General features: G+C 37.0%; 1 protein-coding gene across 2 annotated transcripts in view; it reads left to right on the plus strand.

Moving 5' to 3' along the window:
- The first annotated feature begins 1,472 nt into the window (after positions 1–1,472).
- Hltf (helicase like transcription factor) overlaps positions 1,473–18,473 on the plus strand; it is a 56,949-nt gene continuing 39,948 nt past the window's right edge. For both annotated transcript variants that reach the window (XM_034499993.2, XM_034499994.2), the window contains exons 1-8: positions 1,473–1,662; positions 2,890–3,097; positions 6,804–6,970; positions 7,519–7,652; positions 8,440–8,531; positions 10,884–10,958; positions 12,984–13,175; positions 16,983–17,078. In XM_034499993.2, coding sequence (XP_034355884.1) covers positions 1,643–1,662; positions 2,890–3,097; positions 6,804–6,970; positions 7,519–7,652; positions 8,440–8,531; positions 10,884–10,958; positions 12,984–13,175; positions 16,983–17,078 — 984 coding nt within the window. In that variant the 5' untranslated portion in view covers positions 1,473–1,642. The remainder of the gene's footprint in view (positions 1,663–2,889; positions 3,098–6,803; positions 6,971–7,518; positions 7,653–8,439; positions 8,532–10,883; positions 10,959–12,983; positions 13,176–16,982; positions 17,079–18,473) is intronic.

Raw genomic sequence — 18,473 nt, forward strand, 5'->3', positions numbered from 1 at the left:
CTCCCACCTTTACCTGGGAGAGGCTATGTCACCGCTCATATAAAACAGGCAGAACCCCCTGACCTTTCCATCTTCTTCCTCTTCTCTCCCCCTCTCCCCCCATCTTTGCCCTATCTCCTGAATAAACCCCACTTAGCACTGTTTGGTCTGGTGTGGTCCATTCTAAGCCGCGCACGGACTTATTTCAAGCAACGTATCCTCAAATACTCTCATTTCACTGCTAGTTCACAGATCACCAATATTTAAGACAATGAACACATGTCTCTTAAAACTGACCACCTTTCCTACTCTGCTGGACTACTCGAGGAACGATGACTTTCAGTATTTAAAACGTTTCCTGAATGACCGAGGGCGGCTTAGAACAGACCGCACCAGAAGAAACGGTTCCAAATGGGGTTTATTCAGGAGATAGGGCAAAGGTGGGGTGGGGGGAGAAAAAGAGGAAGAAGAGAGTGAGGTCAGGGGGTTCTGCCTGTTTTAACGGGGGGGGGTGTGTGTGTGTGTGTGTGTGTGTGAAGTAGCCTCTCTCAGGTAGCGGTGGTGGGAAGTAGCCAGGTGGATTCTGGGAATGTTCGGCTGTTGCCTTGACAACGATGTGGGGGTTGCCTAGATGTGATGTCATTGGGATAGGAGCCCAATACCAACATTTACATACACATCTAGACATTCTGGTGGTTTACAGCACACCATATTGTGTTTGGCTCAGCAATACCATTAGCTTCCTACTGTCGGTGCAGGTGAAGACGCAGCAGTTAAATGGCCGCTTCATCAAAAGTGGTTTTGTGGTCTTTGAAGACGCAGGAATCACCTTCACCTTGCCTGATACTAGTGCACACAAAACTCCAAGGTGGAGTTTTAGATTATAAAGTTTCTTTACAGTGCCTCTTTTCAGTTTCCTGAGAAAACATACTTGGCCCTCGCTACCACCTCAGACCTTACACTAAGGTCTGCCTTTTTCAGCAACCGAGTTGTAAGGTTGTCTTATTTTATGGATTTCTTCTACCAAGGTTAGAAAATTTCTTTAAACACAATAAAAAGGAGGTGGGAGACGGAAATTCGTATGTTCTCACTAAGATTTCCAGGTCTCTCATACATGGAGGTACCTAAGAACAAATATAGTCAGGGCTCAGAAGAGGAAATGAGGCAGGTCCTTTTAGGCATTACGTCAGATAGAGGGGGTCTGACATATGGGGACATCCTTGAGGCCTTAGGGCAGTGGCTAGAAGTCATCTTTCCCTCAAGTCCGTCAGAACCTGAAACCAGGTTAAAATGCATAGATATTTTCCAGCGTAACCTGCATCACACTGCGGCAAAACCGGGTGGAGCCCTGGTGGGCTACACCCCCCTTTGAATTGCAGCATAGAACCGAGCTCCCCACTCTCACGCATCCTGATTTGGTGGGCTTCTCAGACTCTTCCTTTGGATTGGGTACTCGCAGTGCTAATCACAAAACGTCACTTTCCCCTCCCCCCAGACTCTGGCAGGAAGGAGTGGGTGTAAGCTCGTCTGGCTGGGCTGACGCAGTCTCTCGGTTCTGATTTGCTTTGTGGCGTCCGGGCCTCTACGCCTTGAGGAGCTTTTTCAGGGTATTTGAGAAGATCCGGGGTGCTTAGCGCATCCCGAAGCCACCGCGCCCCGCGCCATGTCCTGGATGTTTAATAGGTGAAGGGCTGAGGGGCGCTGGGTGGGGTGGGGGAGGGGAGGCCAATTGCTCCGCAGTATCCTCAAATGAAGGTGCGCACCCGGGCGATAGGTGCAGCTCATATTCCTATGGTGCAGTTATCATTCCTTCTGCGGGTCACTTGTCGGTTTTGCTCTTGGAGGCACCAATGCATTGTCTGGGCCGACCCGAGAGTCTGCTGTTACGACCTAGGGGAATCTGCGTCAAAGACTGCGGCGCGAGGTGGGGTGGGGGTGGGGGTCTGAAACTCCACCCGATGTGATTTATTCACCATTGTTATCCGAATGTACTGTAGGCATTGTTATGGTAACAGCGCTGAGAAAACCGTACTGCGTGTGTCTCCTGGTACTCTGCAAAAGCATACTAATGCGTATTTGCAGAGGAGCTGAAAGGAGAATGACAGCTTCTAGAAGGCTTCCAGCAAATACCTCTTTTCATCATCTACAGTGGTTTTCATGGCCATTCTTGGAATAATCATCCTTATCCTTTAAAGTAATAGGGCTCTGTAAAGGGGCTCCAGGTTAGCTCTCCATGACGTCATAGATTAGATAACCGATTTAAAATGTGTTCTGTTCAGAAGGAGTTAAAGCAGAGGATGCTGTGAATGTAGCATGTCAAAAGTTAAAAATATTTTCATAGCCAGCAGTGGTGGCACATGCCTTTAATTCCAGTACCAGGGAGGGAGAGGCAGGTGGATCTCTGAGTTTGAGGCCAGCCTCGTCTACTGGGCGAGTTCTAGGACAACCAGGGCTACACAAAGAAACCTAGTCTTAGAAAATAATATGAGAAGAGAGGAGGGGAGGGAAGGATTAGGAAGGAGGAGAGAGAGTAAAGGGGAAAGAAAAAAAAAACCCTTATAATGGCTATTTTTTAATAAATCCATGTCTTCTTCATCAGTGGGCACTGAAGAATTTGACATGCAATTGTAGATTCAGACATCGCATACATTTTAACATAAACAGATAGTATTCTCCAGGAATGCGTTTCCAGTATTTAACAGGTCAGATTTCTGATAGCCCTCCCCACTGAATTCTTGATTTATTCTCAGAAATTGTTCAGTGATTGTTGCTACATAGCATTTCATTTGTTAAAATAAAAGATAAGCAAGTGACCAGCCTGAAAGTACTATTGACTGTGTTCTTTGAGAAAAACCTAATTAAGTTCTGTGGTTTTAGTTTTTTGTTTTGTTTTGTTTTGTTTTAAAATAGGGATCCTTTTTGGAAATATATGCCGTCTGCCTATTATGGAGCCCGTGAAAATGTTCCAAGATTTTCACACCCATCTTTCTTTCCACATTTTGAATTCCAAGACTTTTTCCCTTCAGATACCTACCTAAGTAGTAATGACGAGCTAAATTTGGTTTTATTTGGAACTATGACAGAAGAAATTGTTGGACTACACTATTACTTAGGAGTTGTAAGTATAAGATTGATAATAAAATTGTGGTATGTTCATGGTTTTAACAGTAAATTATATTAAAAGGCGATATATACAATTAATATTTTACTTTGAATGAAAGGCTAGTCATAAATACCTTTACTAATGTTGATTAACTTTTTTACATTTCTGCCGGCCTTACAGTATATAAAGCACTTTTGTCCACACATTTGGCACTTGTGATTACTGAGGTATGCGGTAAATGTAAGAAATGACTTCAGATCCATCAGGTTTTGCATTTAGGTTCTCTCCTTTATTTTTGTAATAAGAACAGTTCCTGCTCTTTCTTGTATTCCTGTTCTCTGAATTGAATGTATGTATATGTATGTGCGAGAGGAAAAAAAAGGAGACAGATGGAGAATATATATATAATTTTTTTGAAAAATCATCCTTATTAGGGGCATCTTTGTTATTAGTAATAGAATTCTAATGTTATCTAACTTATGAGAAAATTTCAAACAAAATGAGAATAAGATTCAGTGGTTAGCAAGAATTTTCTATATTTGCTTTATTTTTTTGGTCTTGTAAAAACAAATGCCAGTTGTATTTATTATGTATAATACCAGTTGTATTATATCAGTGTATCACCTTACATTCGAATAGTTAAGTATGCATTTCTTTAAAATGCAGTTTTGGGGCTGAAGAAATGACTCAGCAGTTAAGAACACTTGCTGCTTGTGCAGAGGATTGGAGTGCCGTTCTCAGGATTCATGGCTGGCAGCTCACAGCAACTGCAGCTGCAGTGCCCCTGTGTATATCACCCCGCCACACACATACATACATGATTAAAAGTAAAATACATCTTTAAAAAACCGCCACAATTTTTACATTTCATTTTTGTTAATGGAGTTAACACATATATTGTAATATGTAATCAATCCTTGGATTGTGTTGATTATTTGAAATGTTTTTACTTTTTCCAATTAGGATCAAAATAGGGTTATTATATTACTTCTGGCTGTTATGGGCTATAAGGTCCATTCTAATTTACTGTTACTCATTTAAAAATCAGGTCTCCTTTTGGAATCTTTTTGATTTCTTACTTTCCCCTTCCCTCATTTTTTTCATATTTTTATATTAAAGCTTATTAAAAAGGTTTCTTCCCCCCCCACCCCCCCATCAGGGGAAGGGGTTTGAATTAAAACTCCAGCCTAGGCTAGTCTGGAACTCACTAAGTAATCCAAGGTTGACCCTGAACTCACTGAACTCACAGTGGTCCACTTGTCTCAGTGTCTCAGCCTTCTGAGTACTTGATGGCTTCAAAACTTTTTTTTATTTTTTTAAATTGAAGTATGATATCAGGAGATTTTTTAGAGGAATTCTGTGTTTCCTGTTTGTCATGTTTTTAGTCTCTATATTTTTTTATGTTGGAATAACTCAAGTTGTTTGGTGGTTTCATTAATGTATTCTATAAATTTGTTTTCTCTTATTTCAGAAAAAAAATCTAAAATTATGTTTTTAAATGTTTGTTTATTCCAAAGCCGTTTCTATCTTAGAAACTCTGTATTCTCTCAGGCAGTGCCTCGACCTGTTTCCCTGTTGCCCTTAATCTGCCCATGTCTACTATAACCTTCCTTCGTGCTGTAATTTTCCATTTTTCTGTTTTTCCCTACTTCATTCCTTTCTCTTACCATGCTTTTCAGATGCTCTGATTGCACTTGTGTTGATCGTAGTACTTAGTATTTGCTCATGAAATATTTGTCTTCTAGTCATTTTAACAATCTATGCATTCTTAGTCGGTATCTATCTATTCTCTGGTTCTCACATCCTCTTATGAGTTGCATTTCATAATTGTGCTTTTTCAGATTTACATTGTTTTCTAAATTACTCTTCTGTGAAGTGTTAGGTTATAGTTATTAGTCTCAGAACAATCAGTTATATTGATCTTAGAGTAATTTCTATGATACTAGTTAGCTAATAAGAATGTACATAGAGTACATATTTAGTTCATTTTCTCACTGTATTGGAATATCTTCATTATTTTAAAACTAAATAAAATGCATTGAATTTTCATAAAGTTTTTATACTATTACTTACTTTATATATTCTCCCCTTTTTTCAATAGATAAACACATATAAATTAAAATCATATTAATGAAAATAAACCCAAACAAAATGGTTAGTACTCCCATAACATTTTTGCTACTGTCATACTTGTGGACACTTGTCACACAGGTCACTGCACTGCACATGGTTCACAGCCTGGTAAGACTGTTGATGACTCCGCCCAACTCCCTTCCCACCCTCAGAGGCCTCCCTAGCACCTTCCGGTACTATGGAAGCTGCTCAGCAGGGACTAAGTCAGTACACCTTCATTCCTCCAGGTCCTGTGGCCGCTGTGTATGATGTTTTTATGCTTGTCTTACCATCAAGTTCTTTTTGGAAGCCAAGAGCCAAGACAATATCCTATATTGTTTTGGGAATCTTTATACTAGTAGTATCCCATACCTGGCACTGAACTTTTTGTTTGGAAACCTATGGATTCTGGGGTGAGCATAGTCCCCCAAATAGGGTAACTCTAATTAAACTCTTTTATATGGGCAAATACTACCCCCCCCACACACACTGCATACATAAACATACACACATGTGCATACACACATACACATGTGCACACACTGTATATACATACACACATATGCATGCACACACACAGATACACACGTGGTTTCTGCATTGCCTTTCTCATACAGTCTTCATGGTAATTATCCCCAAACATTTGTCAGCTCTATCTTCTCATTCCTCTCCCACTTAAACCTTCACGTTATTTGTCTTATCTTTTCATATCACCTGACTTCTTTCTCTTACCCTTAAGCTGCTTCCCTTGTTGTCCATTTCTGGTTCCTGGATTGTAAGGCATTCCAAATTAAACACATCTGAAGATTGGACACTAAGATCTACATGATTGAGAACATGTGATGTTTGTATCTATGGGTTACTTAAGTGTCATGTTTATCAGCTCCATTCATTGACCTGCAAATTTTATTTTTCTTATATACAATTCTATTTTCTTTATATACAATTCTATTGTATATAGGTACCACATTTTCACTCCTTGTCAGTTGATGGACATATAGGCTGTTTCCATGTCCCAGCCGTACTGAATAGAGTAAATGTGATCATGGTTAACTATGTGTCTCTGACCCAACTATACCTGGGCACATATATCCAAAGATTAGCTATCTTGAATAATGTATGTATATGAAGAGTATGAATCTTCATAGTAGATTTGACTGTACCTTTCAGATCTTAATGATTTATTAGCCTTTCTAATGAATATAAATTAGAAAAGTAGAGTAGAAGAATCATTATAAAACATATTCCTTAATATTTCTAGTTTAAGCTGGGCCTGTGGCTCAGTTGATAGATGCTTTGTAGTCATTATCAAGCCTTGGGTTCAGTCCCTCACACGATAAAGAACTGAGAATGGTGGTGCATACCTATAAATTACAGCAGTTAGGAAGTTGTGGAAGAAGGAACAATTGTTTTAGTTTAAGATCATTTTTGACTACGTATCTAATTTGAGGCCAGCCTTGGCTACATGAGACTGTTCCAAGCAAGCAAGCAAAAACAAAGAAAAACTAACAATAATGCATGAATGGAAATTCTAAAAACAGTGCAACTAGGTCAAGCTATTCCTGTTCATATTGATGTGTTTACTATATCTGTTCCTTATTTTTACTAGGTAAATAATAATGAAATGGTTGCTTTTCAACGAGAGCCTCATAATCCCTATGATAAGAATACTATTAAAGTAAATAATATGAGTGGATATCAGATTGGCATTTTAAAGAAAGAGCTTGCAGCTGCCTTGGCCTATCTCATGGACCACAGATTGATACAAATAGAAGGGTAATGTGCCTTTAGAGTTTAATCGTCGTCGTTTTGACCTTTTGAGTCTCTGGAAGTGTCATGGTTCCTTATATTACTGTACTTTAGATATGTCCAATTTTCTTCTCTGCCTTTTCTGTCCAGCAAATAGCTGTCCTCTCATTCTCCTTTTACATTATAACCATGGAGAAAAAAAAAAAAAGACTTCTGTTTTCCCTTAAGTTTACATATTAGGAAATATATCCTGAGTCTTGCTATTGTACCTAGCTTAACTGGACCTTCGAGCCTCAAACTCCTCCTGTGTGTGGGCATGACAGGCATGCATTACTAAAGGCATTTCATGATGGTAGTCTCTGGTATTACAACCTGGCCTTGAACTTCCAACCCTTCCTTAGCCTCCTGTTTACTGGAATTAGAGGTGTGCCCCATCATGATTGTTGCTTTTATTTCCTTTCCTGTCTTTCAAATTTGCTTAAATAATCCCTTCTTAATTTATATCTTTGTGTTTGGTGGTACATTTAACATTAGTATAAAAATAACTTTCAATTTTCTCCCCTTTCCTATAATAGGGTAGTCCCTTTTGGTGCAAGTAATACTTTTACAGTGCCTCTTCATATGACTTTCTGGGGAAATGAAAAAAATAGAAAAATGGTTTTAGATCAGTTGAACAAACATGGATTTGACTTGGGTCCCACACCAAAAAGTAAGTTTGATATTATAAGCTGCAGGGATAATAAAGTAATTAGTCTCGATGAGTTTGATTGGCTAAACTAATAATGTGCAACATGCTCAAAGTTGTAACATTTTTAGTAATCTTTTGAAGAAATTGCTGACTTTTCCTTTTATATTTCTAATAAAAATACAGTTACGTATCATGTAACAATAGGGCAGATTCTGAAGAATGTATCAAGTTGATTTCGTCATTGTGTTACCATTATAGATGACTCATACAAAGTAAAACAGTTAATCTTATGGGCCCAACATTATATGCCCAAACATAAAGCCGCATGTTTGTATTTATAGATTCAATCACACACAAAAATATATCAGGGTCAATAGTTTCTCATTTAAAACATTTGTTTATAACTTTTAGACAAGAAGAATTGATCAGTAAGGAATGAAAAAGAGTTTGATGTGTGGTTAAAACTTATTCAAATAATATGTGATTATTTTAGTAATACAAGGCTTTTTTTTTTTTTTCCATTTGGGAATGATTTAGTATTTAGCTTAAATTTTTTTTTTTTTTTTTTTTTTTTTTTTTTTTTTTTAGGTCTAGGAATATAATTCAGTGGTAGGACACTTAAATGCATTAGGTTTTATTTTATTTTTAATATTCATTGCAGTACTGGGAACTGTTGATGGCAAGTATTCTGTCACTGAGGTACACAGCCAGGTCTGGGAAGTTTTAATACTGTTTGGTATTTTAGTTTATTCCTGCTGCTAATTTCTTTTTATTTGGTTATTTTACCTTTTCTGTTTGGAAATGATAGCTTCAGAATTGAGTTTGGAGAATGCGTGCGACTCTGGAGGAGCTGGACCAAGTAGCCCAGTTCCTGTTGCAGTACAGATGACAACTGAACAGGTAAGCTTTTTATGGTTGGTCGATTTTGTCCTGAGTCAAGGTCGCCTGTAGGCTTATCTCAGAAATCACTATCTAGCTGAGAGTGGCCTTGAACTCCTGGTCTTCCTGCCTCTGCCTCTCAAATACTGACTGGGATTACAGATGTTGGTCATCTTGGCTGCCTCAGATATGCTTTTATTTTGTACTGTCATGCAAATTTTTAGTGATAAAGGTTGCTCTTTAAAAGAATAGGTTAAATGTCTATGTGCTGGTATTAGTAATCTTTAGATATAGTGTTAAAATTATAATGAAAACTATTGTATAACAAATAGAATGTAGATATTTATTTGCAAACATAGTCTAAAATGGTACTAATAAGGAATATGTTTCTTTTAATTCTGGAACCATCTAGTCTCTTATTTAAGATGGCATTGTTTTTGTATAGAATCGCTGCACATGCTATATATTTTAAACAATTTCTAAGTTAATTATCTGCTATAATTTATATTGTAAATCTGCTATAAGTATAAAGTATACAAGTATAAAAGATATAGAGAAGTTATAATGTATTGGTTATGGAATAATGACAAGGGAAAGTACATATACAGGCTTAGTATAGACATAACCTTTGTGTGACTATTTTTGTTTAGCTAGATCTATTTAAAGGAAGGTAGATTCATATATATACAACTATACATATATAAAATCATAGATATGACTATATATGTAATAGTTTGTTTTTGAAACTTTCAAAATGTCCAAAGTAGTGATAAAAAACACTAGAATGTGAAAACTATTCTCTTTTCAATAGGATTGCAAATGCAATTTTAAAAAAACTTAACTTAAAAATTTTGTTGTAGTCTACTTTTTTTGCCTGATTTGTATTTCAGTATGTTGTTATATCAAGTTACTCCAAAGAAATATATTAAGTGTTTGTTATTTAGACAATAACATTAAAACAGACTGTATGACTAACAGTTTTCAACAGCAACATTAAAATATTTTACATCCATTTACCCATTTAGTGGTATTCTTTTTGTTTCCCAATTAGTTTTCTTGGAATGTTGAAAGGGCGTGAGCCTGTGCTTTGTGAATAGACTGTAGGCCACCTCTACTAAGCTGGCGTTATGCCTACAGGATGGCTGCTATGTATTTATATGCTAATTTTTTTTTTTTTTTTTTTTTTTTTTTTTTTTTTTTTCAGACAGGGTTTCTCTGTGTAGCACTGGCTGTCCTGGAACTCACTCTGTAGACCAGGCTGGCCTCGAACTCAGAAATCCGCCTGCCTCTGCCTCCCAAATGCTGGGATTAAAGGTGTGCACCACCACCGCCCAGCTATGCTAATTTTAAAAAAAACAAATGATAAGACATACAGTGTAAGGTGCTTTAAAACTGAATTAGATTGGGCTGGAGAGATGGCTCAGCAGTTAAGAACACTGACTAGTCTTCCAGAGGTCCTGAGTTCAATTCTCAGCAACCACATGGTAGCTCACAACCATCTGTAATGGGATCTATGTCCTTTTCTGCTGTATCTGAAGAGAGCAACAGTATACTCACATATATAAAAACAAACAAACAAACAAATAAATAAAAAAACATGCCAACAACCCCCCCCCCCCCAAAGAAAACAACTAGATCAGTTTTAATGGTTAGCTAAATTAGCCTAATAATGAGATTATCCTATTAACCTAATATTTTATAGAACATAGCAAGTTAGATGTATCTAGTCAGTCTCCCAGAATAGACTCAATGCTAAAAAAATAACAAAATTTTAATGGCAGAAAAACCTTTACCGTTTAGTTTATTTCATGTTCTTGATTTTATGAAGATAAGACACAGACATAGTTCTATTACTAAACATACAGAGTCATTTGTGACAGGACTAGGACTGGCACCTTAGAGTTTCTTAGAGTTCTTTCAGTAGCATTAGGACAGGCCTTCTAAATGCTGGGACCAGTGCTTTCTCGGCAGGCTGTATCCTTGCTCCCTTATAACTCGTATGTGCTCATCTAAACTGAGTGCGTTTACGTCTGTAGAAAAATTACCTTATACTATTTGTCAGTGAGGAGTGGACTGTCTCAGATACTTTATGTACCTCTGAGCATTTGACTTGTTCAATGACATGATTTTTACGTCTATAAATTACATACTATTTTCACTGTATTATTATTTTTTGTTTGTTTTGTTTTTTTCGAGACAGGGTTTCTCTGTGTAGCCCTGGCTGTCCTGGAACTCACTCTATAGACCAGGCTGGCCTCGAACTCAGAGATCCGCCTGCCTCTGCCTCCCGAGTGCTGGGACTAAAGGCTGCGCCACCGCCGCCCGGCTGCACTTTAATCAGTTTGTTCAGCATTTATTATTTTTTCACTGTAGGTCAAAATGGAATTTGAAAAGTTATTTGAAGATTTAAATGAAGATGCTAAAACTACTGAAATGGAACCAGCTGAGGTAATGAACCTGTGTATTTTTAAAAAAAAATTATTGCTGTATATGTTGTATAAAGTTTTATAATGACTTTTCTTTTCAAGTATGTATGCAGTATACTTTGAGTTTGACCATATTCACACCCCATTACCGTCTCCTTTCTTTCCAGGGTATTTCAAGGAATCTCCGTTCTGTTTTCATGTCATGTATATTTGTTGTATGTTGATATAATATTTACACACACACACACACACACACACACACATTCTCACACACACAAAGTTCTTAATATGGGGGAAAGTATGTAATATGGGCCTGACTTTCTTTCTAGGCCTGGCCTTTTCCACAAAATAATTTTTTTTGTAAGACATAATTTTGACTGAATAAATAATATGGCCCAATAAGACTCTACTCTATAAATATACTGCCTTTTTTTTTTCTATTAATTTATTGGTAGCACCTAGGTTGATTGTATTCTGCTGACGGTGCTGGTGTTATGGCACTTTAAACTTGAAACAGCAGGTGTCTTTTTAGTTTACTCATATATATATATATATATATATATATATATATATATATTTTTTTTTTTTTTTTTTTTTTTTTTGGAATATTCCCAGTATAATACAGCTGGATTATGTGGTAGCTATAGTTGTAGTTTTTCTAGGAAACTTCATACTGATATCTGTAGTGATTGCACTAGCTGTCAATGAAATAAGCCAATTCAAGCTAGATTTAGAGTATATAAAGGCAGGTGTATTGGGAAGTTCACTGGCCCCAAGGACCAAGGCTAGGAAAGTTGCCATGGGAAGGGGAAGAAGAAAGAAAGCATGCCCAGTGACAGGGAGAGAAGAAGAAAGGGGTGAGAGACCAAAATGTCTGGATTCTATAGCCAAGAGCCTCTGGCGGAAGGGCAGCCCAGCTACTGGTCTGGAAAGTTGAGGTTGGGGGCAGGGTATGCCAAGTAGGGACTGAGTGAGGGATACTGGGAGAACTTGGAGGCCAGGTCTGCCTAGTATGTTTACCTCAGCTGTTTGTTCTCACATCTGAAACCCAACACTGGCTTACATTTCTACTAACATTCTATAAGAGTTCCTGTTCTCCTGAGTCCTTGTGTACATGTTCTGTTTGTTTTTGAAATGACAGCTGCTATTCTCACAAGGGTGAGATGGAGTCTTAGTACAGTTTTGAGCTGCAGTTCTTCTCTGAGACCTGAGGACACTGAGCATTCTCACATATCTGTTAGCTGTCTGTACTTTTAAAAAAGGTGTATTTATTTATTTAAATTATATGAGTACACTGTCGCTGGCTTCAGACACACCAGAAGACAGCATCGGATCCCATTACAGATGATTGGAAGCCATCATGTGGTTGCTGGGAATTGAACTCAGGACCTCTGGAAGAATAGTGTTCTTAACTATTGATCTATTCCTCCAGTCCTGGCTATGTTTTGTTTTTTTGAGAAATGTCTGTTTTCTTTTTTCTTTTTTTTTTTTTTTTTTCATTTATTCATTTGCTGATAGACAAGTACTTTCAGAAAGTGCTTCCAGAAACTCAAGAAATCATTTGCGGAACTGACCAGTAGTGTTGCATAAAATTAAAAAGCTTCTGCATGGAAAAGGAAGCACCTAATGGACTGCAGAGATAGTTTAGAACAATGGGGAAATTTCTGCCACCTCCATGTCTGGGTCAACATCTGTTAATACCTAGAAAACTTTAGAACTCAAAAATATAAACCAATGTTTCAAAATTAAAGTGTCAGAATTATTATTATTGGATATTTTATGTATTTACAATACAGATGTCATCACCTTTCCCCATTTCCCCTCCCTATCTTATACCCCCTCTTCCTTTATGCTTTTATACCGTTTTGATTACATGCATGTAATAAGGTCAGTTCTAGGTTGAGGGTCTAGGAATACAATAGAAGCATCAGAATTATTAACTGCCTTGGTAATTTATACATTTCACAGTATAAGAAGGTAACTCAGGTTCTGCTTATGAAAAGAGAAAAGACTGATTATATTTCTTTTTATGATGTTATATTTATAGGCTATTAAAACACCATTGCTTTCACACCAAAAACAAGCTCTCTGTTGGATGATTGCACGAGAGAACAGCAGAGAACTTCCACCATTCTGGGAGAAGCGAAATGGCCTTTATTATAATACAATAACAAATTTTGTTATGAAGGAACGACCAGAAAGTATTCATGGAGGAATTTTAGCTGATGATACGGGTTTGGTAATCTTCTTTTTTATAGTTGGAAACATCTTATGAGGGTATATACTCTTGTTAACACTAAGGTTCCCTAACCAGAATCAAGCAGTAGGATGAAACCTTGAGTCTCTGCACCCCTGGTGATTTTCTTACAGCCCCCTTTCCTTCTTTTCTTTTGCTTCATCCTGGGCATTACATAGATGTCAGCCATACTAGGCATGTGTCCTTCTTACTGGCCTACTCCTCAAAGTTCTTGGTGTCTTTAATAACACCGTTGCTAAGGGAGGGAACAGGACAGTATTGAAATCATATTCAAGCACAGATTCTGGGAATGCAGCATAGTAGATATTGTGAGTGGTTACCATAACTATTCCTGTTGGTTTGGTCATAGAGCTGTTGCTTGGAGCTCTATAATGTTTATAGCATTAGGCATTAAACTAAATAGTTTTGAAATACTTAAAAGGAACAGCAGACAAAACCTTATGTAAGTAGCACAATTTAAAGAATTCTAAACAATAACATTTATGAGGATGTTGTCACTTTTGTTTTGCAAGTTGTTTTAATGCTTAGGAGAAAAAATTGGGAGCTGAGCTGTCATCTTGTTATTTTATTTTATATGTTTATATTTTGAGTTTCAGTTCTGGGAGATCGATCTATCTATCTGTCTGTCTGTCTGTCTATCTATCTATCTATCTATCTATCTATCTATCTATCTTCCATATATATATGGAAGATACAGGGGGAGACTTAAGTGATGGTCATATTGTACCTGTAGTCAAGAGGCAGAGAGAAAATGGATGCTGATGACTATCTCAGTGTATGGGATGGTGCCATGCACTTAATAGCTTATTCTACCTGATTACCCTAGTCTAGAAATATCATTACAGACATGTTCCAGAGGTTTGGCTCCCAGCAGATTATAGTTTCTGTCAAGTTGAAAATCAGTATTTCTCTTACATGTATTTTAAAGGCTTTAAGATAATTTTAGGTTTCTTTGTTAAAATACTATATTCCAAGTATTTACCCACTAAAGGTACTTACTCCTGCACAATGATACTGAATTATTGTCATTAAACTCCACCTGTGCACATTGTATATTGTATGATTCATTTGTAAATGATTTAATAGTGAGTTTTGCCCAGTGGAAAGTTGTAGATCTACCACACACAGTGAATTTCATATAGTATTGAAAGTTTACATTTTTTAACTTTACCATTAATCATGAGAAAGGGAGTTACAATTTTGGTAGTTGCTTTAGTCATATTATAACATGCAAGTTTTGTATCATTTTAACTTTTGATTACAAATTGATATTAACTGACAACAAACATTCTGCAGTTTTCCTTGAAGACAATGCCTTAGATCTTATATTGGTTACTTTCAAGGAAATTCGTCCTAGAGGTCAATCATTAACAATGAGAGTTGTTCATTTACTATTTCCAGTAAAACTAGTGTAAGAGTGTGTGTGTGTATGTGTGTGTGTGTGTAGGTGTAGATGATGTAGGTGTAGATGATGTAGGTGTAGATGTAAATGATGTAGGTGTAGGTGTAGATGTAGATGATGTAGGTGTAGGTGTAGATGATGTAGGTGTAGATGTAGATGATGTAGGTATAGATGTAGATGATGTAGGTGTAGATGATGTAGGTGTAGATGTAGATGATGTAGGTGTAGATGTAGATGATGTAGGTGTAGATGATGTAGGTGTAGATGTGATGATGTAGGTGTAGATGTAGATGATGTAGGTGTAGATGATGTAGGTGTAGGTGTAGATGTGATGATGTAGGTGTAGGTGTAGATGATGTAGGTGTAGATGTAGATGATGTAGGTGTAGATGGAGATGATGTAGGTGTAGATGTAGATGATGTAGGTGTAGATGATGTAGGTGTAGATGGAGATGATGTAGGTGTAGATGTAGATGATGTAGGTGTAGATGATGTAGGTGTAGGTGTAGATGTGATGATGTAGGTGTAGGTGTAGATGATGTAGGTGTAGGTGTAGATGATGTAGGTGTAGATGTAGATGATGTAGGTGTAGATGATGTAGGTGTAGGTGTAGATGTAGATGATGTAGGTGTAGATGTAGATGATGTAGGTGTAGGTGTAGATGATGTAGGTGTAGATGTAGATGATGTAGGTGTAGATGATGTAGGTGTAGATGATGTAGGTGTAGATGTAGATGATGTAGGTGTAGATGATGTAGGTGTAGGTGTAGATGATGTAGGTGTAGATGATGTAGGTGTAGGTGTAGATGATGTAGGTGTAGATGATGTAGGTGTAGATGTAGATGGTGTAGGTGTAGATGATGTAGGTGTAGATGATGTAGGTGTAGATGATGTAGGTGTAGATGATGTAGGTGTAGGTGTAGATGATGTAGGTGTAGGTGTAGATGATGTAGGTGTAGATGTAGATGATGTAGGTGTAGGTGTAGATGATGTAGGTGTAGGTGTAGATGTAGATGATGTAGGTGTAGATGTAGATGGTGTAGGTGTAGATGTGATGATGTAGGTGTAGGTGTAGATGTAGATGATGTAGGTGTAGATGTAGATGATGTAGGTGTAGATGTAGATGATGTAGGTGTAGATGATGTAGGTGTAGATGTAGATGATGTAGGTGTAGATGATGTAGGTGTAGGTGTAGATGATGTAGGTGTAGGTGTAGATGTAGATGATGTAGGTGTAGATGTAGATGGTGTAGGTGTAGATGTGATGATGTAGGTGTAGGTGTAGATGTAGATGATGTAGGTGTAGATGTAGATGATGTAGGTGTAGATGTAGATGATGTAGGTGTAGATGATGTAGGTGTAGATGTAGATGATGTAGGTGTAGATGATGTAGGTGTAGGTGTAGATGATGTAGGTGTAGGTGTAGATGATGTAGGTGTAGATGTAGATGATGTAGGTGTAGATGTAGATGATGTAGGTGTAGATGTAGATGATGTAGATGTAGATGATGTAGGTGTAGATGTAGATGATGTAGGTGTAGATGTAGATGATATAGATGTAGATGATGTAGGTGTAGATGTAGATGATGTAGGTGTAGATGTAGATGATGTAGGTGTAGATGTAGATGATGTAGGTGTAGATGTAGATGATGTAGGTGTAGATGTAGATGATGTAGATGTAGATGATGTAGGTGTAGGTGTTGTTGTAAATGTAGATGATGTAGGTGTAGGTGTTGGTGTAGATGAAGATGAGTATGTAATAAAAACTAATGGGAAAAAAGGCCACAAGTTAGAAGAGCGAGGAGGGGTTTCTGGGAGGGTTTGCAGGGAGGCTCGCTGTACCTGAGGACTCTTACTGAGATTCTTCTCTGGCTTTCATACGTATGTACTCACACATCTACCTACACACGCACACAATTTTGATCTTATATTCTCCTGAAAGGGTCTAAAAGGACCAGACTTTGGTGACTGCTTTAAAGTTGCTAGATTTTTTTTGAGTTACTGTAAATCCTGCTATTGAAAATAATGAACATGTCTTCATATACATGTTAGCATTTCTAATTATTTTAAGTTAGCTATGGGGTTCATGGAAAGCAGATGTTAATATTAGTTTGATGATTAAGTGATAGGTCAACATAGGGTGCTAGTCCTTCCATACAATGACAGTTTTCTATGATGTTTGTAATCAGTCATTTAGTAACTTATAATCAGGTGTAAGTCAATTTTTCCTTAATTAAGTGAACTACTTTTTATTAATAACTATTGTTTAACAACCATGCATGTTGTGGATTTGACTTATACTTAGTGTTTTATTATTTTAGAATTATTTTTGAAATGTTTTCTATATGGGTTCTAGAATCTGACCATTTGTCTTTTAAAAATATTTTAAAGGGCAAAACTCTTACTGCCATTGCTGTAATTCTTACCAACTTTGATGAAGACAGGCCTCTTCTCGGTCAAAGAAGCAAGAAGAATCATCCAGGAAAAGTAAGTAAGAGTGTGTTCTGTGAAGGCCGCTTTGCTTTCTGTAGAACTTTGTATCTCACTAAAAGTAGTTGAAAATACTTAGTAATAGCTGATCTTTTTGAGGCATGATTAATGTTTTTAACCAGGATTTATATGGTGCTTATAAAAGTGGAAATACCAGTTTCTGTGGTGGTGCATGTCTTTAATCTCAGTACTCAAGAGGCTGAAGTGGGTGGATCACTGAATCCAGAGGTCAATCTGGTCTATACAGTGAGTTCCAGGCCAGTCACAGGTATATAGTAAGAACCTATTTTAGAATGACAACAATAGAAACAAACAAATTAAAAAGCATAGAAGACACACACACACACACACACACACACACGCGGGGGTGCAAGTGCCATATCTGTCTTAGACAGTGTTCTATTGCTGTGAGGACCACCATGACCATTATGGTGGGGAACGTGGTAATAGGCAGGCACGCAGTAGAGCAGCAGCTGAGATCTGGGAGACAGGGAGGAAGGAGGGGCAAGGAGGGAGGAGAACAAAATGAGTCCTTTGACCTGCTTGTTTATATATTTTTTTTAATATTATACTTTTATTGAAACTTACAACATACTAGAATCTCAGATTTAGTTGTTTTGTTTTTTTTTGTTTTGTTTTTTTGTTTTATTTTTTGTGGTTTTTTTGTTTTGTGTTTTTTTTTTTTGTTTTATTTTTTGTTTTGTTTTTTTTGTTTGTTTGTTTGTTTTTGCTATAAAAAACTCTTGCTGTATCTTGCCAGCTTTGGAAATTTCGGAAAACAGAGTATGGTAATAGCAGCTTAATGTAGATACATTATTTTTTGAAGAGGGAATCTTGTTTGAAAATTTGGTGTGAATGTTTTTTTAGAATAATGTAAATCTCATTAATTTTTTTCACTATAACATAATTGAGATTTTTTTGTGTATGTTCATTTAGAAAAATAAAGAGGAGTTAATTTTTAGTTTTTTTAGTATAGGAGGAGATTATATTTATTTCTGTTTTCTAATATTTTCAGCAAATGTCTATGTAAAAGCTAAGTAGGAAAGTTCTTGTTTTTTTTATATTTACTGTTATAATTTTTTTTAAATTCAAGATCCTTTCCACCTCCCTACCCACCCAACTTCATGTTCTTTCTCTCAAAACGAACAGAAACATAAAAAGGGGGTGGGCATGGGGTGGTGCAAGGAAAAAAAAATTCAAAAAAGAAAAAGATATCTGAACAAAACTCAGAAAAAATAAAAAGCACACAAAAAACCATGGAGTCCGTTTTGTGTGACCAACTACCTCTGAGCACAAGGCTGTCTTGCTGTGTGGTTTGTATACCCAAGTGTCACTTCATTGGAGAAAACTGTTGTTTTTTCTTTTTTTTCCCTCCTAACAGGTATCAGTTGC

This window comes from Arvicanthis niloticus, chromosome 4 (genome assembly GCF_011762505.2).
Source record: "Arvicanthis niloticus isolate mArvNil1 chromosome 4, mArvNil1.pat.X, whole genome shotgun sequence".
Taxonomy (NCBI): domain Eukaryota; kingdom Metazoa; phylum Chordata; class Mammalia; order Rodentia; family Muridae; genus Arvicanthis; species Arvicanthis niloticus.